This window comes from Neodiprion pinetum, chromosome 1 (genome assembly GCF_021155775.2).
Source record: "Neodiprion pinetum isolate iyNeoPine1 chromosome 1, iyNeoPine1.2, whole genome shotgun sequence".
Taxonomy (NCBI): domain Eukaryota; kingdom Metazoa; phylum Arthropoda; class Insecta; order Hymenoptera; family Diprionidae; genus Neodiprion; species Neodiprion pinetum.
This window is the reverse complement of record NC_060232.1, coordinates 39,869,137-39,892,996: the sequence shown is the minus strand read 5'-3', so window position 1 is coordinate 39,892,996 and position 23,860 is coordinate 39,869,137. Positions and strand designations below refer to the sequence as shown.

Genomic DNA, 23,860 nt, shown 5'->3' with positions numbered 1-23,860 from the left:
ATTTCATCATACAAATTTTGTACTACAAGTAATTATTGTACCTAAAGCAGCCTGCAGTCAGTTTGCTGGCAGGTGTTTTTTTTATGAGTTTAGGATTTACCTGTTGCCCAGCATGCAGAGGGCATTTTCCTTCTGCAGATAGCGTTTTAAAATGTTTGAAAAAATTTTCTTCACACGTTTATATTTCTTGCTTACTGTACAAACGCTACGATAAAGCGTGGACTGGGTTCTATAAGTTGTAAGGGTATACGTGCGTACACATATAAACATATACACGCGGTGGTGTACAAATATTGTCTTTGTGAAAAATATTTTTGCCGGAAGTCAAGTCGAGAGATTTCCTGTAGTTCGAAGAAAAAGGGAAAGAGAAGAAAAAAAGAAAGTGAAGATAAGCAATAATAATAATAATAATAATAACAATAATAATAACAACAACAATAAGCAGCCGAGATAAGAAAGAGATAGATCAAGAGATAGAAAAAGAATAAAAAATTCCGGCCGTATTACACATTACGTAATATATTCATGTATATGTATACATGTATATACATAGTACATTAAGAGATTTAGATTTCAGGAATGTCAAACTTGACCCGTTACATAGGAAATGTGGAGAAAGAAATTCGGATCGTTTTTACGGCATTCGCGCGTGGTTATTATCTTGTTTCATATTTGTATATATACATGTATGTAGGTGTGCGAGGTACAACTAACATAACTTGATCAATTACATAGCGTGCGTTTTTAGTTAGTTGTATTATTGTCACAATTGCGCGAACCTCGATGCCGTGGGCCTTTTAATTCTTTTAATTCCCTCAATTCTTCTGCTGCTACCACCGACAATTCCGGCTCTAATAATTACCCATGCAGCCTCGTTGACCCCCTCAAAACGCCGCCGTAATTCAACACCTTACCCATAGATATCGCCTACATTTTCCAACAACGTATTATTTTACACGGGGCTTGCGATGCTCGCTGTTTTATATCGCACAATTCTCACATCCTCAATTTATTGCCCTGCAATAAAATGACGCGGGCAGTAAGTACATTGTCTTATTTCGCACGATTCCTGTCGCAGAATATGATTGTTTTAAAAAGAAATTGTGGAAAGAGAATACGAGAAGATTAAGGGAATGTGTCCCCCTGATTTCGGCGTCTCTTCTTCCTCCTCACATCGGCTCGTGCAATCTCTTTCTTTCTGTTTACGTTACGACGGACGGACTGACGAACGGGGGTGGGGTGGTGCTATTTTTTCGTCGTTCTATTTTCGGCACTCCTCCTCTCTCTTACTCTCTTTATCTATCTATCTATCTATCTAACCGTCTATCTATCCATCCACCCGGGAGGCCTGTCTGAAACTATAATGTTAAATTCACTTGGTACGTGTATAACTATCCTATATACATATATGTATACGCATTAGGGTGGTATTTTTGTTTTTTTTTTTGTTTCAAATTTTTTTCTTACTCATTACTTACCCTTCGGAAAGTTAGTTTTTAGCCTCAAACGAAGCGTCGTGAAACCGGAACTCGGTGGCAAAATTCTATGAGCTGTCTCATCCGGTTTGAATTTTTCAAACACTCGAACCGAAATATCTTGAAAACTGTACAAGTTGAGAAGTTGGAATTTTGATTTTATTTTGCGGATAATAAAATTTTCTTTAAAAAATGTGACTACTACGTGATATTATTTATATCAGCTTAGAACACGGGTGAGATGAAAATTGACTAGGTAATAAGCGTCTTCATTCATTTATTCAATTCACTCAACTTTAAACGTTCGTATCGAATTGAAGATGAACATTTAGGTGTATAGTAGTCTCCACCTTTTTCTTATAGAAAATTTGACTATCTACAAAATGAAACCGAAAACAGTTTCCCAACTCGTAAAGTTTTCGAGATATTTCGGTTAGCGTGTTTGGAAAATTCAAACCGGATGAGACACCTTTTAGAATTTCGCTACCGAGTTCCGGTTTTACGAGGCTTTGTTTGATGATAAAAAATAACTTTTCGAAGCGTACGTAAGAAAATAAAGTTGACAAAAATCACTCTAATATACATAAATATATTTATAGCTCCATTTTGTCAACTCGTTTGGAGGAGATTTTAAAATTTTGTTAATGTCGCGATACCGGAGTGTTCCATTTTCACACAATATAAAATAATCACATACGAATACAGTTAGTGTCGAAAGCTTCGGTATTATTACGTAGTTGAATTGAAAATCTGATCTGACACACAATAAACTTCGGCTCTGACTACGGCTAGAAGTATAATTCATTACACACGTGTATAGAATTCGATGTCGAAGTATATTTGAATGTATAAATGTATAAATATGTAACTATGTCACTTATTTTTGGATAACTGTGATAGCATCTTTTTATGCACTAGTTGAATGACGTGGATAATTTTAGCTGTTATTCTACAAACGATTGAGCAGCTCAAAAAAGTGAGCCGCGATATTTTTTACGCCAAATAACTATAATTAGTACAAAATTCAAACGGAGGAAATTTCTGGTTGACAATTTTTCTCCCGTGATATATTTCTAATATGTATTTAAAGAAAACCAAAAAAATGAGAAATCGTTCGAGACTGTTAAATTTTTTGTCATTATTCCGCGGTTTTGCGATTTTAACGTTTGAAATGAATCCGATTCGCGGATCGGACGCTACGATATTTTGGTAAAATAAAATGTAAAGGTACATTTCGCGTCGTACCAGCTTTCAGAAACTGTATCCAATTTCTATTACCGTTGAGACTGAACACGCCGATGTTAAATATAGAGCAAAGAAGATACGTTAATTAAATACATACACCGTGCGAAATTTAATAACGCGTTTACATCCTTGCTATTTGTATTTCCTTTCGCTTTTCACTTCGATCTTCTTACCATTGAATAATCTTTAGGTTGAAGCATTTTTGCGTTTTGACGTTTGCTATTCTTTCTCTCTTTCTCTCTCTCAATCTCTTTCTCTTTTTCTCTCTCCGCTGTCTCTTGCTCGCGTTATTCGTTTCTCCTCGCCTATTTCTGGCTGCATTCCAAACACAGACTCCCGACTTGGGTGGAGAAAAAAGTCTCAGAGGTTAAGTCCTGCTGGATTGTATCCTCGTTCCTTTTTTCTTATTTTTCATCTTCTTGTCTTTTTTACCCCGTCTCGCAACCCTTCAAAGGACTGTCCTGCTGTAACACCGTGGGAAATATAACACCTGCAACAAAATGCGTATGCAGGCAAATTAGGTATACATACACATATTATAATACTTAAAAACCGAAAACCAAACCGTTAATGCAGCGTTAAACCTGCATAGCTAATTCTTTCGCTTTTGCCTGAGAAATTTGAATTTTTCCATGATACAATAACTTTCCCCTTATTTACAATTTCTTCACCTATCACGAATATAATCTTTCCTCTCATTCGTGATCTAAAAACGAATCTCTTTTTCCCATGGGAGTAAAAAATGAAACAGGAAAAAATTTCAAAGCACGTGACTTTTCTAATAAAGTCTGGTTAAACTGGACAGGAGTGAAACTTTAGGAGTGAATTCCTTGAAAAAAACCGAGACTAAAATCCCTTTACCCGAACTCGCTGGGACTTACGGTTTTCAAACTATAGAATTTTCAAGTCCACCAATCAGGCAGCGCGACGTAGGCTTAGACCCGCCCCGCCGGAGTCACGTGGAGGGAACCTGATTGGCCGGCCGTTAAAACTAGCGTAACTCGAAAACTCTCGGTCGCTCAGTGTCCGCGCAAAAGAACTTTACCCTCTAAATTCTTCGAGGAATCAACTCGTCAGGTTTGTTTTTTTGCATCTCTGCACGCAATCCGAGCCTCCGGCCTCACGACGGTTATTATTACACAGAAGTAACTTCGGGCGTGATTTACAAGCCTCGACGAAAAAATATCTCCCACTGCCTTGAAAGTGAGTACGACGAGGCGACACATGGTGACGGTATGTTGGCAATGAGGTGGGTACGAAGGTACAGCAACTAGTTGGGGGGCAGCTACCAAGGCATAAACGAAGACGAGCATCTGTCTGTCTGGTCGTCTGGCGACTGACTGACTGACTGACTGACTGACTGACTGACAACAGACTGTGCCAGTCTTCCACCTCCTCCTTCTTCGAGGCCCTGATCTTTCCTCTTTTCATCCTCCTGACCTCTCGTCGCGACTGTATAACTGTCATAGCACGGCGGCAGAAGCATTTTTCACAATGAAACAGACACAATGTTGCTAACCAGGCGACGTGAATTGGTTCACAATAGCATTTGCCGATCGGTACAGGTATAGGTACTGAATACAACTTATTACGCATACCTATAACAGTATATGGTGTATGCGAGGTCCGTACGCCGCTGGCTAATTGCATTGTGCGAAATGGCCAATTACACGTGATCGCGTCGTCTCTTGGGCATTACAGGTACCTACCTTGTACATTCTGCATCTATTCCTCCCTGTCGCCCTGTTGTACGACGAGTTAGACCAAGAGAAGAGTCGAGTCGTCTGCACCGTGGAACGGTTGAAGAGCATGGTTTGGACAGGCTTGAGAAAAAAAATAGCACGAAAAGATAAAGGAAACGAACCTATAGTACACAAAAACCTGCATAAACTGCAAAAAGGGACAAAGGCGTTCTCTACAATTATTCAAATATTTTTTGCCCGTATACCGTGAAGCTGCAGCGCTGAAAATAATTACCTATTGACAGTTCGGAGAGGGACCGGCAGTAGTAATATCGTGTAATGTTAAAAACAAGGGATCGTTGAACGTACAAGCGTCAATGAATCATTTTCAGTGTTGACTATGCGCTGTGGCGGTTAGACGGTAATTAACGATCGTTGAATGACTAACGCTCAGTCAGAGGTTAACGATCATCATTGGTCGATCGAAAAGGAAAGAGGGGGGCGCTCGAGGCTCGTTTAGTTTTTTGCTAGAGACCAGAAGCGACGCGTTGGGATGTTTTCAAGAAGATCAGGGGGCGAGCAGCCATCGGCATCTTGCTCACACCCAGCAGCTAAGACGAGGGGGTGATAACAATTGTTGGCGGTATGGGAATCGGAGAGCGAGCGAAGGCAGTGGTGAGATGAAATTTTACCAGGGTTTAATACCCTTTCATGTATATATTTTTCCTTGCATACGTGCGATTCACTTGAAATTTTGCGCACATGGGCTTTTGGGGTCGCCGATTACGAATCTGAACTCGAAATTCGAAAATCCAAAATGCCGGATCCAATATGGTGGACAAACAAAAACAGCAAGGAGAAAAAATTTGAAAAAATTCTGATAAATAAATGAATTTTATATTTTTTTCGCAGACTTGGTGATACTTGAGGGACCATGTGGAAGTAAAAAAAAATTGGCAGTTGTTACCAAAAAAGTAGTGTGATAAATAAAAAGCTGCAAAAAAAGGTGGGAAGCGCGAATTAACGGCTTAAACAAACCACTGTATAAAATTGTGAACAACTTCACATTTCCGCTCCCTAAAAATCGCCATAAACCTCCTTTTACCAACATTGCCTTGTATCGCCTTCAAGCTGAACCGAAAATTTTTCAAATTCCATCATTATTTGTCAATATCTGGTTGAAAATTCTCCATAATATTCCTCGGCAAATTCTAAACTAGGCGAGGCGTGCAGCGTCACAAAACTAGTTTTGCCGCGACGCGGTGGTTATGTTGGTTTTTCGTAAGGAAGAAAAACGCGGAAAAGAGTAACTCTGCCGATGCGGGGCGGGTCGCGGGGTGTTAAACGTTGGTTATAAGTGAAAACCGAGGGAACGCGGCTCTTGTTTATTGCTATAACCAGAACCCGCACATGACGTCATCCTCCGACACTGTTGCCTGATTCTATATCCGATTAATAGCCCGGGGTTGCCGCAAGCTCCGTGAGGAAGAGAGGGGGGGGGGGGGGGGGGGAAGATCGCCTTCGCCTCATCGATAACGCGACGCCGATCTATAGTTTAATACCGTGAAAAACAAAATAAAATAAAAAAATTAAAAAAAATAAAGAGAAACGAAAGAAATACGCAACCAAAGAGTCGAATCGCGGTACCAGCCGTTCCATTTCTGATCGATCGGGGACCTTGACCCTGCAGCTATTCAAGTTTGACTCGTCACCGCAGCTAGCGAATCTGCACCTTGACCAATGATGAATAGCGAAAATATCCTATTGCAGATGTTGTCGCAACGTGAGAGTGAAGTTAGTAACGTTAGCTTAACGATGCATGTTTAGAAACAAATCGTTACTTCGTACTTTCATAGCAAGGTTAAAAATTTAGCAAATCATGATGAACAAAACATGGTCTTATTTTGAAAAGTCAACTCCTTGCAAAGTTATTCTAAAATTGACGAAAAATGATTTTGTTACCCTGATGTTTCGTTGCGTTAGCGTAACTAACTCCAGTCTCATGTCGCAAGCATATTTTGATATTCAATTTTCCCTGGTTACGTGAAAGAAATCAATCCTGTTTGCATCGTGGCCAGATGGTCTTTCAGGAACTTGTTTTCGTCCATCGACCATCGTCAAACGACGATTATATGCGACCAAACTCGATTGTACCAGAGTACCTGTAAATAGGAGTATCAATTGATTTACAATCTTTATAAGTCGAGTGTGAGATTTCACTTTTCATCGTTGGTCCGGTGCTTGAAATGTTTCAGGCAGGTTTCTCTTATACTTTACCGCTCCAACTTATACCTAGTCGGTCGAATATTGAATTCGCTTCACCGTCGATTGATGATTGTATTACATTACGATACAGACACCGCTTGATCGATCGATCTATGAGCCGTGCATTTTTTCTCTGTCTCTTCATCCATTCTTACCCTTTTTCGGTTATATCCATCAATGTCTGTATCCCACCCTTTTACTTCTTGGCGTTCTATCAACTCTTACCGGGAGTTATTCGTGCTGAAATGCAGCTCAATATGTCAAGGTATTACTCTGTGCTATTGCGTTCTATTGAAACTGTGATACTGAAAAATTCATTGCTAAAAATTAGAAGAGACTGATTCATCTTCGTTTGATAGCGACATGAGTTAGATTTACAGGTTATTTGATTTTTGGCTTGTTATCGACTTTTCTATTTAACTTATACATATTATCACGTAACCGGTAAGATTTTTCCAAACCGTCACTCGCCAACTCTTTACCACCATTTTATTTACTTCCATTTTACTCGCGTTACGATCCTTCTCTCTCTGTTCATCGTCTGACCTTAGTCCCTTATCGAAAGCCCGTAACGAAGTCACTGTTCGCAGCGAGAACCGATCCGATGTATGCCGTGCGCGTTACTTCGTTACACGATATTCGGTAAGAGAATCCTGCACTATTTGCAGAAATATTTTCTCTGTAGAGAAGATAACATCGGTAGAAGTCGAAGTTTGTAACGTTGTTGCAATGATGCGTCTTTTGGAAAAGAAACTCGTTATTTTGCATCTTCAGGATTACCTGAAATTTATAAAACCATCAACAAACACTTGAGATTTTGTAAATTCAATTTCTTCGGTTATTCTAAAGGTAAAAGAAAATAGTAATTTTTCTCTCAACGTTTCGATACGTTCACGTTACTAACTTCAGCCTCGTTTTTTCTCCCCCTCTTTCTCTCTCTCTCTCGCCTAGTATATTCTCTGCATTCTTCTTATCGCGGTGACGGCGCTGTGGAATATTCTTGTTTCATCGTAACGCTGCTGCTCTCTTTCACGTCGTACGAACGATTATAACTTGCATGGGATACCTAAACCGTTTCAGCATGGCAGAATTGACCATCCCGATTATCTCCCTGCTGCTTCAGACTGGCTCTAAATTCATTAAAAGTGCTTTAAATGCGTACCGAGTGGTAAATTGGTACATACTTACATTACATATATGTATATTAGATTATATAACAAAAAAATCGACTATTTTTTTCAAACTTCAAGTCCATAATATTGTGCCGATTGACGTAAAAAAAAAAAAAAAAAAAGAAATTGCTGTTCAAGTTTCAGCTCTTAATATTAATATCTACTCTTTCGAAAGTTATTCAAGGTCCTTTGTTGACATTTGACCTCTAAGTATTATTATCAAGAGTTCGAACTTGTATAATAGGATTGTTTTATTTCGTCATTTGGAAGAATATTTTCGACTTGAATCTTGAAAGGAAAAATAGTCGATTTCCTCTCGACACAGTCCGATATACATACACGTGCACACCTTAATTAATACATCTTCAAGTAGCAGCTGGTCACGTCGTAAGACGTCGTCACATCTTGTTCGCCTCGCGTGATGAAACACCGTGTCAAATCGACTAACGAGCCAGATTCGAGATGCACTCACCACCTTACGTATAACGTATTTACACTTTGCCGACGGCGCACATTCTGCATGTACCATAAATGTACACATACACGACGTATACCTGACGACTTCGAAGCGCACGCGACTTAACGGGCTTCTCGTTAATTGCCAAGGATGGAAGAACGAAGGAAAGAGGTTTTTGGTTTTTGTCATTTCAATTCCGAGTTGTTACAGTAGAGTATTTCTCTCGTGCTGAACTTGATTCTTGTTACTTGTCACCGGATTTGGGCGTCAAGTTCAACGGCCTTTGTTTATTTCCGTTTCGACTTAATCGTGATTTGTACTTTCTTTTCATCCTTCATCGTGATTTTTATTATCTCAAACGCTTACATTCGTTGTTCAGCGATTTTATGGGTATGAAAGAGCCGATGAATGATATCTCGGAACGATTATATTATCAAATAATTGCCGAAATACCGTCGTATCGATGAGCAGGAAAATTGAATGAAAATTTGGACAACAAGCTTTCCGGGAAGAAATCGCATCGGGTCTGTAACAATACGTGTAATAATATTTTACAAAAATTGTCAATCAAACAATCTGTAAAATCGTACCGAAAATTGGTATAAATTGCGATTCGTACAAACGCGTCGTCGTTTTGACGCCGGGTATTATTGAACCAGAATTCTCAAATATCTTGTTCGCGCAAATACCTATGCAGCTTATATTACACACAGATTATACCATCATCTTTTACGTATTCGTTACACGCCCTGTGATGAATTTATTCAGTAACCGCGCACCGCAAGTTTATACGCGTGTACGCGTGTGTATAAAAAAAAAAAACAAAATAGGTGTAAAATACACGCAAGAACAACGTGTACACGTATGCATATACATGTGTATGTATATGCTTGCGGCTTTATGCAGAGAGATTTGCGAGGATGAGGTCTATGTTGTTAGCTGTAACAGCTATTACAGGCGACTACTTAACTTGAAGAGCTTTTAAAGGCGGGATAGGAGAGAGATAGAGAGAGAGAGAGAGAGAGAGAGAGAGTGAGGAGGTGGGGATGGTGGACGACGGAGTATAAAGCTCGGGTAAGAAGAGGGGGAGGCTTGCGGTAGGCAGGAAAGCAAGTTCCGCCATCATCGCGTCACGTCCGGCTATAAAGCCCCGGTATATGCGAACACGCACACACACGCATATATATATGTGTATACATACACAGACGCACACACACAGGCGCGTGTAGAATTTCGCTTCACCCACATTTTACGTATATGTATATGTACGCATTCGTTATGAAACTCATAATGAGCCGATATCCCAGTCGCGTTATCGAGCAATTTCCACCGCATGTCCATAACCTACCCGTAGGCATACATATATGCATATGCGTATGCGTATATATATATATGTATATGTATACAGTTGACAGACCGAGAAAATCGGGAAAAGTCGGGGAATTATGATGGACCGTACGTAGGGAAAAACGTGTGTATTTTTTTTTCTTATAAATCGTTTTTAAACTTCAGCCGTACTTGGTAAATTCAGTTGAGCTAAACTTTCGGAAAAATTGTATTGTTCGATTTCTAATTATTTGTCCGAAGCGAAGCGGTGTCGTGTGTTTTTTTTTTTTTTTTTTCTTTAAGCCAGATTTATGTATTCAAGGCCTACAACTTCTGGAGCTTTTGGTCATAGAAGCTGGCCGATGTTGCTATCTAAATTTCGTGGGGAAAAAGTTGGGGAATTTTATATGAGCAATATTGTCGCTACTCTGACGATTGTACGCGTTGGGTGTATTGATGATTTTTATTATCCTTTTGATAATTGTGTCGATGATGCAAGGGCGTACAAGTCGAATGGTTGTATAGATTTTAAAAATGCAGCTGGAACTATTCAAGTCTAATCGATTGGAAAAAGTCCTTCTTATCCGGAAAAAAAAAAAAAAATTTTCAAAACAACAAATTCAAAGTGCCAATGAACACTTTGTTATCGACAATGCCGGAGGAATCTCGTTGTTATGATATTTTGCTATAGAAAAATCGATGTAGTTCATTCGATTCCAATGAAAAATAACCCATTTTATTTGCTAACGAATTATTTACACATCGTCTGCGTGGGATAGAATTTATTGTGCAGTTCGTTAGTTGGGGGGGGGGGGGATGCGTTACGCAAAATTCAATTCGGTTTGTTTCTGGAGAATTTACTTGCGAATTTATTTGCGAATAAAATCAGTCATAATTGTTAGTAAAAATTGGGTTTGCAGTGTGAATTGTACGATAAAAAAGAAAGAAAAAAGCATCACGGAATGTGATTTCTTTGGCGTTGTCAACGTGAAAATGAAGTGAACACAGTTAAACTGAAATTAATTCTTTTAAAATTTTTATCTGTATATTATGAAAACTTTTTATTCACGTATGAAATCAGATTAGCTTTAGTGCGACATTATTTGAAACTTTGTATCACGCTTTTGTTTCGACAATTTTTCACCGTACAATCCGTACGCCATTTTTAAGTGCAGGCTGTTGTAATATCAATTGGAAAATCTGAAACTGATTACCAAAATTTTTTCAAACTTCTTTCAAAGCCCCAACGTAAGTGGGGGAAAAAAGAGTCCTGGTCGAGATCGGCCATGCTGTCTGGCAACGTCAGTAAAAAACGACATGGCCGACGGAGGGTTAAAGCGAAATCTGTCTTATCGACCCTGAACTGAAAAACGAGAATTAATTATTTCTGCCGCAACACCTATTTACGAATTTTTATTAACTATAACTGATCTCTCTTTTATACGAAGCGGGTAATAATTCGTATGTTATATTTTATGTTCGCAGGAGCTGGAGAGTCCGGCAAGAGTACCATCGTCAAACAGATGAAGTAAGTGTTACTATCATTACGATCGTTACGTACGCAACAATGACTATGGGAATTTCGATATTTCTTTCGTTCTTCATTGTTTTGTCACATATTAATTTTCTCATCGTTGGATGAATGTGAGAGAAAGCAAAAAAAAAAAAAAAATATATCTCCGCTAATCGAAACTGTGTCAATTGCATCATTTATACATATAGAACATTATTATTGCGAAGGGCCTTCTCCGAAAGAACTGTCATTACATGTCATTACATTACATTCAACCGATTCTTCACTTTTCTTCTTTGCGATCCGAGAACAAGAGATGCTTTTGTATTATGTACAATGTGTAATATATATATATCTATAGATTGTCGTGTTTCGCGAACTGCACGAAAGAATCTTGCTCGGAATATCCGGCTGTCTTGCAGCTTTCAAGCTTAAACATATGTATTTTGTTTCTGCTTCGTTTTTAAAATATACAATCATTTGTCCGATTGTCCGAATATATTTTGTTTGTCTAGTTTATTTTATCATTATATTCATAATGATAATAACAAAATAAAACAATTAGAAAGAGTGAATCGAAACGATCTTTGAAAGCGATGCGGTCTGGAATAAAAAAGAAGAATTAACAAACATGATTCGATAAAAATCTCGAATCGTTTTACGAATTCTTGTCGTAGTGTCAGTTCCAAGGATTCGCCGGTTTTTCGTCGGAATTTTGTATAAAATATTGCTTCCGCGTTAGAGTTAGACACACGCGTGTTTAATTTAAAAGTTCTGTACATAGAACCAAACAAGAAGAAAAGAAAAAGAACAAAAAGAATTAATGAGTATTTATTTGATCGTGAGCGACGAATTTGTGCTTCGGAAAACTGGCGAAGAAGATGTGAAGTACATAATGTTCAAAATGCGATTCGTCGCCTTTTTCGCCCTGCTGCCGATGAAAAATCTGGTCGAGAGAGTTTATAAATAATAATTACTTTGAATAATCACGCTTTGCCTGTGGCTGGCGATAATGAATAAATTCTGTATCTCACTCATATCCTTATTCATACGCTGTAATATTAGTGTATAGTATACAAAAATTGTGCTCCGAATAACTCGACGTATATATATTATATATATATAATGTACTGTATACAATTGTTCAACAATAATCGTAGAATTTTTGCGTAATATATTTGACATGAATATATTCTCGCAGGTGTTTATTTATTGCTATGGGAGGCGGTCGCGCGACCCCAAAACGACCGCAACTTCCTGTAAAAGCTTGAACGATAATTTTGTACCACAGTTTGTATCGTTCGTGAGAACAATCATTGTTCAAAGAGGAAAGATATAATTATCGAAAAGAAGCGAGAACCGAAACAATGGGAGGATTGTTTTTCTTATTCCTGTACGGTTTTTACTGTTTTCAGAATCATCCACGAGAGCGGATTCACGCCGGAAGACTTCAAACAGTACAGGCCGGTTGTCTACAGCAATACGATACAATCTCTGGTCGCCATTCTCAGAGCTATGCCCAATCTTAACATCGTCTTTTCGACCAACGAACGAGAGGTGAGAGATTCCAGGGACTTGCTTGTTTACATGCTCGTTTGTTTTCAACACAATAATAACAACAACAATAACATCAAAAATAATGACAACAATAATATTAATAATAACAACAACAACAACAACAACAACAACAACAACAACAACAACAACAACAAAGTACGACAAGAGTTATAGTAGAAAGAAAAGTTTGAATCTAAAAAATAAAACTGCTTATCGAGGCAGGAAGTGCCGGAAAGTTATTTTCTCATCTATTCGTACGTGCGAAGGTAATGAAAAAGGTATTCGCCCTGGACGTAAATCAACTGAGAAATTGAGGAATCCAACATCGTTGTTAAACAAGCGTAGTACTGAATTCGATATCTGTATGAGTCATATTTTGTAAACTATATTTTTTCCTCTTACAAGCGATAAAGTCATATCAATTGTTGAAAAATCATAGAATGTGATTGTCACCGACCTTGCCTTGTGTCGACTGAGAAAAGTTGACAATGTTGTTGAAACAATAGTAAAGAGAATATGGGATTATATAGTGCGGTCTGCCATAACCTTAAACCGTGTGAGAATCAGATGGGCAACGTATTATTTACAGTGTTGCCGTAAAAATTTACCGTCAACTTTTCTCAACGACTGTAACAAGCAGAATAACAAACTTTGTAACAATTTCTTCCTAATGTTCGTTAGTAAAGATATCAATTATACTGTTCGGGAGGGAAGAAAAGTACAGCAGAACGAGATTTGCTTACTCGGTCGGTATTCCGACATCCGATCGAAAAATAGCTGATTGTCGCGATTTTTTTTTTGTTTTTCGACGTTTAAAATACGCTAATCGGTACGATATCTTTTTTCAATATCAAATTAAAACACTCGCGGAGAAGAGAAAATTAATTTTTCAACGTTCGCTTGTGTTTTATTTTTTTTTTCTATTCTTTTTTGTTAACGGTTGAAAATGTTTTCGAAAAAAACGAGTCCTCACCGTGTAAACACGGTTGTGGCCGTAAATATTATTCGAAATAAAATTTTTAAAAAGATTATTAATCGGTATGAAAGCCGTTGAAAAAAAAAAAAAAATGTTAAAAAAAATATAAATGAAAGTGAATGTTAAAAAATTAATTTTCTCTTTTCCGCGAGTGATTTGATTTGACATTGAAAAAAAATATCGTACCGATTAGCGTATTTTGACCATGATAAAATGAAAAAAAAAAATAAAAAAATAAGATGCCTCGAATGTTGCACAACAACGATAATATCTCAACGACACGTGTCCTCCTGTGTCATAAATCGTACATCGGGTCGAGCACTAGCTTCTCAATATACATATATTCTGCAATATGTACATATGTATAGATACGTAGAAGAGAGTACATAGATACTGTATCGTAGTACAACAGGAGAGTAGCAACAGGTAAAGATGAAGCAATTATCGGCGTTGGTGTCGGCAGGTGCTACACTCTCTGCTCGAACACTCGATAGAGCCGCCAAACGCGAACGAACGAACCTCTCCAAGGGTTCTACATCCTCCTCCACATGCAAACCAGTCATCGAACAACGTGTTAAATATCGTACACCTCGACACGCTTAGCCTGCACCCTGCAACGCAACGAGACTCTTATATTATTATTGTTATTTTCACCCTTGTGCAACATCCACCCATCCACCACCTTCCTTCACCTCTTTTCCGATCGTTTTGCGGCGAATCTCCGAGCTCTCGAACCACCGCTCACAACCCGATGCTATATACCTGAATATGGTGAGAGTGGTGCAGGGTACTCGTCAGGGTACGAGCGAACTCCTCCACTGTAGTTGAATGGTTTTTTTTTACCGCTATTTATCTCGTTTTTGAAAGATCGTCGTCACTTTGGTTACACCGTTCTTTAAAGGAGATTCAAATGTCTTTTTAATATTGACTTCAGAGATGATGATTCAGGTAATAAATCTACAAGCTGTATGATATACACTTCATGCGATGTTATAAACGGTTCAAGTCACAATTGGACATCCATCCCTTGTGTAGGAGGACGACAAAGCAAAACTGTGATCATTACCTATTTGAAGATGAAGAAGGCCGACGTGCTCTTCTCTCACGGAACACTGTACCTTTCTGTACTTCTCCGCTGTCGCACAGTACCAACATCTGTATATATATATATATAGAGTTTAACGGAGGCGCGGGACGCAGCTTTGGTATATATTCGAAGCTAACGAAGGGTTGAAAAGGTCGATTGATCGGTCTTGCAGCCCAGAGAAACGTGTTCTCGTACCATCCTTCCCCCTTTCCCATCTTTCCGGCTGGGCCATGGTGTGGGGTCTTCTCTTAACTACCAGTTCTCTATTTATAGGCACATCCGAGGCACGCCGTTATTACAGTGGAAAGAAAAAAGGTCATTTCGGGGTCAGGTCGAACGGTCGTTCGCACCGTGCAGACATTGTCCAAGGAGAACGAACGACCTGCGGATATTCCAAGGGTTTATCAATTCGACGAATGTTTCGCGGGTATACGGGATGACATTCCAATTGCTTGCTCTCCACGTGTCCGAGACACTCGGCACGAGGCAACCCGTTTCTCATGTTACGTTTTTCGCCGAGCTTATCGCCACCGTGCTCTTAATCGTTATTCTCCTCGTTGCACCCGGGACGGAGTTTATCAACAGTCCATTCCGGTGTCCCCACGTCAGTAGATTGTAATAATGTTGTACACTCGCACTGTTCACACTTGTGCATCAAGTATGATCCAATTATTATACCCGTGGCGTAATCAAGGTAGGTACGTAATGAATGTTTCAACTGCGATACTACGTGCATCGAGTACTTTATGTCTTTGTTGCACATCATTCCTCGTCGTGTTATTGTACACTGTACACTCTTTCCTCGGTTACATGGTCGATCACATTGTCACGAATGGATGTAGGGAGAAACGCGGTTAAAGAAATCGAAAAGCCTCTTTATCTTCACCGCATTAATCATTCTATCGCCTACCACCATGGCCATGATTAAAAGCCAAGGAATTTCTTTTTTCTAATCGTCAATCTGGACTCATGTGTAGGTATATCAAGAATTCAATCAATATAATACACCATACCCCACGTACCTTGGGTGAGTCGTGAAGAAAACCGCTACTTGCGGTCTAGGAAAACGTGATTCATGCCCACTTAAACACAGTTGTATGCGTGTATAGACCGTGTGTTGGTGAAGAGAAAACGTACCTGTGAGGAAAAAAAAAAAAATAATAATAACAATCGTTCGTACGTATATGCATAAAGATTGTTTCATGGAACCTACAGAAGTACCAAGTGATCCGATAGTTAATCTCGGTTACGGTTTTCTTCGCAATTGTTCCACAAAACGATCGGATAACTCACGGCAAGGTGATCACACGGTCATACTGGTTATAGACCAATCTCGTCGTGATTCGATGTCCACAATTCCAGTTTTCCGCCAAAGATTCATTTACTCGCTTTCCTCCTAACAGGTTCTTGTGTGACGAGCAAGGCGGCTTATTTATGCAATTTGTATGGGTTATCGGCGTCGTATTATGCCTGTAGGTACACGATGCTCGAATGGGACAGCCAAGACGAGACCGCGCGCCGTGGGAGGTCACTCACCTGTTGTGCGGACTGTTGCATGTTGGCTTCGCATCAATTACCTTGACAGTTTCTCAACCTCAACCTCATCGGGCCTAGTCAAGGTTACCCTTGACGTAATTTTCTCTTCTTCCTCGTCGACTAATGGATTTCCCATTCCCATTTCCCAGTCGACCCACATATCGTCGTCAAACGCCAGTTGAAAATCAAGGCAAACATTGTAACAACTTACGGTTTCATGGTACAAGGTTTTTTTTTTTATCCGCATTTATCCGCAATTAGATACATTCTGTTCGGCGAGTTTTCCTTCATACTACTTCGCAGTTGTGTTAACAACCAGCACACTTCAGTTTCGGGCCATCATGGTCGATGTGTTCTTGCAGCTTGAGGAGAACAATCCAGCCTTCCAGAAATAACCGCAGTGGATACTTTGATCTCGGTTGTGAAATTCGCAGTGACTCTTGTTTTCATAAACACATGACTAGAAAATGTCTTTGTGAAAATTCGAGATTGAATCAACTAACATCAAGGCGAGAAATAGCGATGAAACGGATCACGGACACATAGTGTTTGGAATACAGAGGTAAAACTGTCAGATGGACAGGGGGAAGAGAAAGAAATCAAGTTAGGTCGAGTTTGGAATCGAGCCGTGAAGCTCTCACGGGGGATGGCAAAGTGCCCAACTCTTGTCAGTTGTTACAGGCAGCAGGTAGCCAATATTCATCACTGACTCCCCGACTATCAGCCACAGGTTGCTGACTGAATATACATGTATACGGGTACAGATTAGCCGGGTACTCGGGGTGATATATCGAACAGGTTGCAAGCATAGATCATCGCTTGGGAAGCCGCGAATTTGTGAAATTCAAAGTTTCGTTGTTATTGGTTACTGACCATTTCACGGAGAGAGATGAGTAGCAGATATATTAGGAAAAAAAATTGGAAAGATAAGACGTAAGAAACAAATTGGTGTATAGATGGTTTAGTCGTTTGTTTATTTCCTTGTTCTCCTCACTTACGAACGAGTCATTTGTTATGTACAAAACTATATGTGCTTACAGCGCGTGTCAAAAAAAAAACAAAGATGAGAAATATCGGGCGTGGATGTCTCTGATGTGTATCTATAATTGCTCCAACATTCGTCATTTATAGTAATCTATCTAATAAACTGTCCCTTATCGCAACCCATTATTATTGAATTTGTTACACCTCGTAAACAATTTCAATTGCTTCCAATTGGATTACATAGGTGTACCGTTATTATTCTAACATAGATCTAGTATTCGACTGATGATAAATATTAAGTAAGAAAAAAAAAATATATAAAATTGAAAAAACACCAGGTCAAGTGGATCGTGTGATGTGCACATCGGTGATGTTGACCGCGATCCGAATTGGCCTCTCGTTCTCGGATGTATTTTGTATTAGAGGCACGCCATACTGAAATGAGACTCGAAGACTGACATTGAATGATCGCGCAAGGTAGAAGAGCCTAGAGGCCAGCACCCGCACGTGTTTGCGTCATGATGTTTAGCTCGTCACTCGTGCACATATGTACCCACGCATCGTATATATAACGTCCCACATATACATGCCACTTTGTCCATTCAGCGTAGAAACTATGAAAGAAAAAACAGAAGACGTAAAATACCGAAACGATTATGGTTGATCGAATTTTGTTTTTATCCTTTTTCATGCACTAAATCTCTTCGACCTCCTGCAATTTTTCATTTCAAAATGGCGGTCGATTTCAAATCAACTTTGAAATATGTGTTATAACTCTTTTCGTTACAAACGAGTATCGATGAAATTTGGAATGTAAATTTGTGCCATCGATCTTCGTGTTTCTCAATTTTTTCACGAATTTCCGCATACAAAATTCACTTTGACAATGTTCCGAATTCTTCAAGTGGACAACGCGTCGCCATTTGCTGGTAATAATTTTCCCACTCCGCGGCAAAATTTGTACTCGATTTCTGTTCGAGGTCAAATAAGCGACTTTTCAAATCCCCTTTCTCTTTATAATACACATGTCTTATCGGTTGTGTACCCGCTATTATTACGTCCATTGAAAATAAATCCCATATCCGGCGATGCTGATACACATGACGATATACAGGTACAACGATTTATCAGACTTATACATTTAATTTTTATCGCAATATATTTATTATATTTCAAACAGTCAGTTGCGTTATAACGTGCGATGCCGTTTACGCGCAACCGATCGTGAGAGTTAACAGATACGAAAACGCTTCAAAGGATAACTGTCATGGTTTCCAAAGGCGCGGCGAGCGAAAGATCGAATAACCCTCGCGAAATTTATCTTTCAATCAAGTCTGGTATGACAAACTGTTCAGTCATTTATGCTGTAATATATAGAATATTTTTTCAATATTTCCAGACCGATGCTAAGATGGTGTTCGACGTTATCCAACGGATGGAGGACACCGAGCCGTTCAGCGAAGAACTACTGGCTGCTATGAAGAGGCTTTGGGCCGACAACGGGGTCCAAGAGTGTTTCGGGAGGAGTAACGAGTACCAGCTGAACGATTCGGCTAAATAGTGAGTCCCTTGTTTATATTTACTTGCCCAACTACTCTCCGTATCCTCTCCGTCGTCTTCCTTCCTCAATCCCGAATCGTCCGTTATATACATCCGTACATATCCATGTGTACGTTATTAATACCCTTGTGTATTAACGCATACTCCACGTACGTTAACCTGTATATTATATGAATCGATATCGCGTACCTCCAGCTTTCCCCTTATCAGCATCATCATCGTCATCGTTACTGACAATTTCACAATTGCCTATTACACATGGAAACATGTATAGGTACACATTGACATCGTATAAATATACGGATCATCGATCATCGATGTTGCATGCCTTATGTATCGAGAAAATTCTGTTCGTCAAAAGTGTAAGTGCACGTATAATATTAGGAAGAAGGAAATCTTCTTGATTTATTATTATAAGCGTACATACAGCATCTGATGTAAATCCAACCAACAGTGGACGTCATATCCTCTGCACATATAACCACATCCTGTGAATGTGGACATTTCATCGCGGTGATGTTGCGTGTACATAGGTTCGTATAGTTTTTAATCTCTCTTATGCATTGCGTATGTACGGAAGAAGAAAACAAAACAAACCAAAAGAAAACCAAAAAACAGATCTGAAAGCACAAACGATATTCGAAAATATAAGAAATATAAGAATTACACGCAAGTGTAAATATGTACATATACAGTATACCTTCACGATATGTTTTATTATACTTATAGAAAATAAATCATTATCTGTATAATAGTATATAACATACCTTGTGCACGAGTTACGTAGACGTCGTATAAAAGACGACGGATTATCCCGCGAGAATAAGGAAAAGAAGGAAACAAAGGAGATGAAGAAGTGGGAGAAAAAGTAGATGAGGTAAAAGAAAAGGGGAAAGAAAAGGAGGATTAAAACGAGACGCGGGGAAAAAGAGTCTCCGGGGAATGAGAAATAAAAAATATAATGTACCTACATCCTCCCCTCAAAGAGTGATCAAGTTCTTCTCTCCTCGAGTTGTGACAGGGATTGCGGTAAAGCTGAGAAACAGAGGGAGAGAGAAAGAAGGGAGCTTGCGCGTGGTCTGTAAAAATCCCTCAGCGGTCGACGCCACGTAAAAATTTACCACCCTACCCTCCGGAGGACAAGTGCATTGCCTGTCCTGCGGAGAAACGGCGAGAGCTTGGCCAGTGGAGTAGGCCAGAAAAGCTGCTGCAGAATAACCTCCTCGACACCATCCCTGCATAGGATACGCATGTGTAAACTTATTCATACGAAAAGCATTATATTATATATGCAATGTGTAACGGGCTTGCTTGGTAGGCGGGTACGCCATACATATATATATGTACAGGTATATGTATACCTATTCTATGTAAAAGGTTGAAAGCTCGCCTGCAGCACGATGAGCTTGCGCGCACAACCGCAACCACCACCATCACCGTCACCTTTGTTTCGCATGTGCCGAGGAAAAACGCAACGGTGGTCACCGACTTAAAGCTGGTGCGGTTCGGAATATACGTATACCTACATACACGTGTATTGTACCCGTGTATACATATATATTTTGTAGGTGTATATATACACACCTACATACATACATACATACATATATATATATTCACACACATATGTATGTACGCGTATGTACGTACATTGCGAGAGGAATAAAAAAGGAAAGAGCGACAACGAGAGACGGAGAGAGCTGAACGGTGCGGGAGGGAGGGCGAGAGAGAGAGAGAGGTAACCTCTCGTGTCGTATTGATCGGGAGTGACGTCACGCCACGCCCGTGTCACGTGGCGATAAAATGGCCGACTTCGCCCCCTGCTGCTGCCTACCCCCAACATTCACCCCCCCCCCCTCCCCCTCTCCCTCTCGAAAATCCCGTTTCCTCGTCTTCTCATCACCCACAATCTCTCTCCCTTTCCTTCCTCCCCCTCCCTTCAACCCCAACGCCTTTCGAATACCCTTGCAACTGCACTTCTTGTGTAGATGTGTGTTATATATGTATACACACACACACACACACACACACACCTTATACACTGTAGATGGTAAATTTATGTATATTGTTACGGTGTTGAGTTTGGAAGTGACGATTTTTTTTTTTTTTTTATTTTTATTTTTTTCTTTCATCTCGTCGTTCTCCGCTACCGGATGAAAAACTTGCAGGTACTGACTCACGTGTGGTAGGGAAAAAGAAATCGTTTCCGAAGGATATACCCTTCAATCCAATTTTAAAAGGTCGCTTGGACGGAATTCGAAATTTTCCATTTAAATAACTTTGGGCAGGGGAGCGGGGGCAGAATGTCATTTTTCTTCTTTTCTTTTTCTTTTTTTTTTTCACATTTTCCGTTGTTACCGCTCGGCAGCATTTAATGACACACGGATTTGATTTTGCACAGAAACATTTTCTACAGGATTCAATTCTCGCCAAAAGTGTCAATTTGATTTTGTTTTTGTAAAGTCGATATGGTTCAGCCTGTGTCAAAGACGAAAGAAGATAGTTTGAAACGATACAAACTACTATAATATGTATATTGTATGTATCGGAGGATATCGATTATGTTCAGAATTTGGTTTTGATTAGAATCGATTCGACAAATCTGTTTCTTACAGCTCAAAAAATGATCGCTCGAATTCGTAATTTCGTTATTGTTATTTTATTTTATTTTTTATCCTTATATTATACACATTGTTTAATATAACGGTTGTTTCGAAATTTCGATAATTTTTATAACCACACGTGAATTTTACACTTCCGTCATATTACGGTATAACTATAGAAATAATCTAGGCGTTGCTGAATATAGTTTACCGAAAATTCCACATGTATACATCGTATACACAATTAAATTGAACAAGCACTCAGTTCCTCGACGAAATTGCACCTTATTTTTAAAGCTCCCCATTTCTTTTCCCTGGAAACTCGAACCGTCGAAGCTGCATCTGGTGACCGCGAATTATATATCATCAGCAATTCGTGTTCCATGTTGATTCGATATGAAGCCACATCGAAAGCTTGACGCACAGTCTGGCCTACGATTCGATCGTTTCGAAACTATTACGAACCTAATCCTTTGAAATGTATTATGATAGTTGATATTACGGGTAGCTCTAAAGAACTTGAGTGTTAAATGGTGTAGTCGTCGTTACAACCTCGTGCAAATAATATAGGCATGAGGACGAGGGGGTCGAAACCTCATTGATAAAATATGCACGAATCCAAAGGTGGCAGCTGCAGCAAAAAATCAACGCAACATATCGAAGAGTAAAATTTCGAAACAAAAGAAAACAAAACATAAGTTTTATCGAAAAATCGCGATTAATCGTCCAGATTCCTCCTTTGATTGGCGTCGACTCCCTCGGTATAAATGATACTAGAATTCACGTTCATCCGATGAACGGACAATCGGACCTGCGGACCGTTGAATTGACGGCTAAATATTCGGCAGATATACCTCAAAAAACAATACAGGATACGTGAAAATGGATTGCGATAGTAAGGTCAAATTGCTGATAAATTGTTTTTTTCTGGTTCTATCTACATTTACGATTTCTTTCTCGTTTTCTGACGGCAATGTTTGTTCTTAAATATCAATCGTAAGATCTATGAATAAAAATATTCCAGTGACGTACTTTTGGTTGTAAGTATAATAAAAACCGAACGTTTTGTGTCTGCGTTTCAGCTTCCTCGACGATTTGGACCGGTTAGGTGCCAGGGAGTATCAACCAACGGAACAGGACATTCTCAGGACTCGAGTGAAAACCACTGGGATAGTAGAGGTCCACTTTTCGTTCAAGAACCTCAACTTCAAGTGAGCATAGCCAATTTTGTTTTCTCAATTTTCGACGATATGCAATGCATTTTTTCTTGCGAGTTTTTTTCCCCTTCATACACCTGAACGTGACATATACAACGATCATTGAATTATTACGCGTTTCGTGATGTATAACGGTCGATCATAACAGGTTCTGGAATCGATACAGTCAACAAGGGTACTATAAAGTTGATTATGTTAAATTCGATCGCTCAAATAATAGCCGTTTATAACAGTAGTAATTGTATACGCTACGACGTGTGGTTGTAACAGGCGTGTGCCGTGCCGCCTTTATCGTGTCTCGTAGAGTACGGATGGACTGTATAAAATGTACATAGTGAGCCTTATAGGTATATATATATATACACACACACACACAGGCACAACGGCTGTTCGGAGTTCTGGTTCATCAATTATTCGTTCCGCGATGCGGCCTTATACATAATATATATGTATATATATCATCTCGATTATTATAACTGCAATTTGAACTGATTTGACGAGCATCGAGTATAAAGACTGTGCAGAAGTATGAAGAGGTACAATCAGCTTTTGGTCTCTCTTGCTGTGTAATAAACTGACGACGAAATATAAAGGGAAATTAAGGGGATTGATTTTTAATTCGTTATTTTTCACTGATTTTTTCATAGTTTTTCTTATTATTTAACTTCAGGTTATTCGACGTCGGTGGCCAGAGGAGTGAGCGCAAAAAGTGGATCCATTGTTTCGAGGATGTAACAGCCATCATATTTTGCGTAGCCATGTCCGAGTACGATCAAGTTCTTCACGAGGACGAGACAACGGCAAGTTACCAAATCGTTTGTAATAATATTCATATTCGTATGGTGTAAAATTTTTTGAAATAACGTTCAAAGTTCGAAGCTCGTTTCATTGAATCTACAATACCGGAGAAGTTGAAATCAATTTGAGGAAAAACCGAGTCGGTTTGAAGTCTGTTTGAAATGAAGTCCAGACGTTATTCCGTGAATCAGGGGGGATAAAAACCTGCGAGGAATAAAAAGAAATTGGAAACCTGGCATTTTCTTGTAAAGATCAATGGGCGTTGAGTGGCTTCACCAGTTTAGCAGAGCACTTGTCACGTATTGAGTTCGCTGACTTGGAGAGTGAACACTTTTAAGGTTTTAAGAAAGAGACGGAAGGTGTGATAGAGACAGATAGCTGAAAATGAATGGAGCTGCAGTGACGTG

General features: G+C 39.3%; 1 protein-coding gene across 1 annotated transcript in view; it reads left to right on the top strand.

Moving 5' to 3' along the window:
* Galphao (G protein alpha o subunit) overlaps positions 1–23,860 on the top strand; it is a 39,379-nt gene that overhangs the window by 6,033 nt on the left and 9,486 nt on the right. The window contains exons 3-7 of the mRNA XM_046636780.2: positions 11,108–11,150; positions 12,551–12,692; positions 18,675–18,835; positions 22,521–22,649; positions 23,326–23,455. Of these exons, the coding sequence (XP_046492736.1) occupies positions 11,108–11,150; positions 12,551–12,692; positions 18,675–18,835; positions 22,521–22,649; positions 23,326–23,455 (605 nt within the window). The remainder of the gene's footprint in view (positions 1–11,107; positions 11,151–12,550; positions 12,693–18,674; positions 18,836–22,520; positions 22,650–23,325; positions 23,456–23,860) is intronic.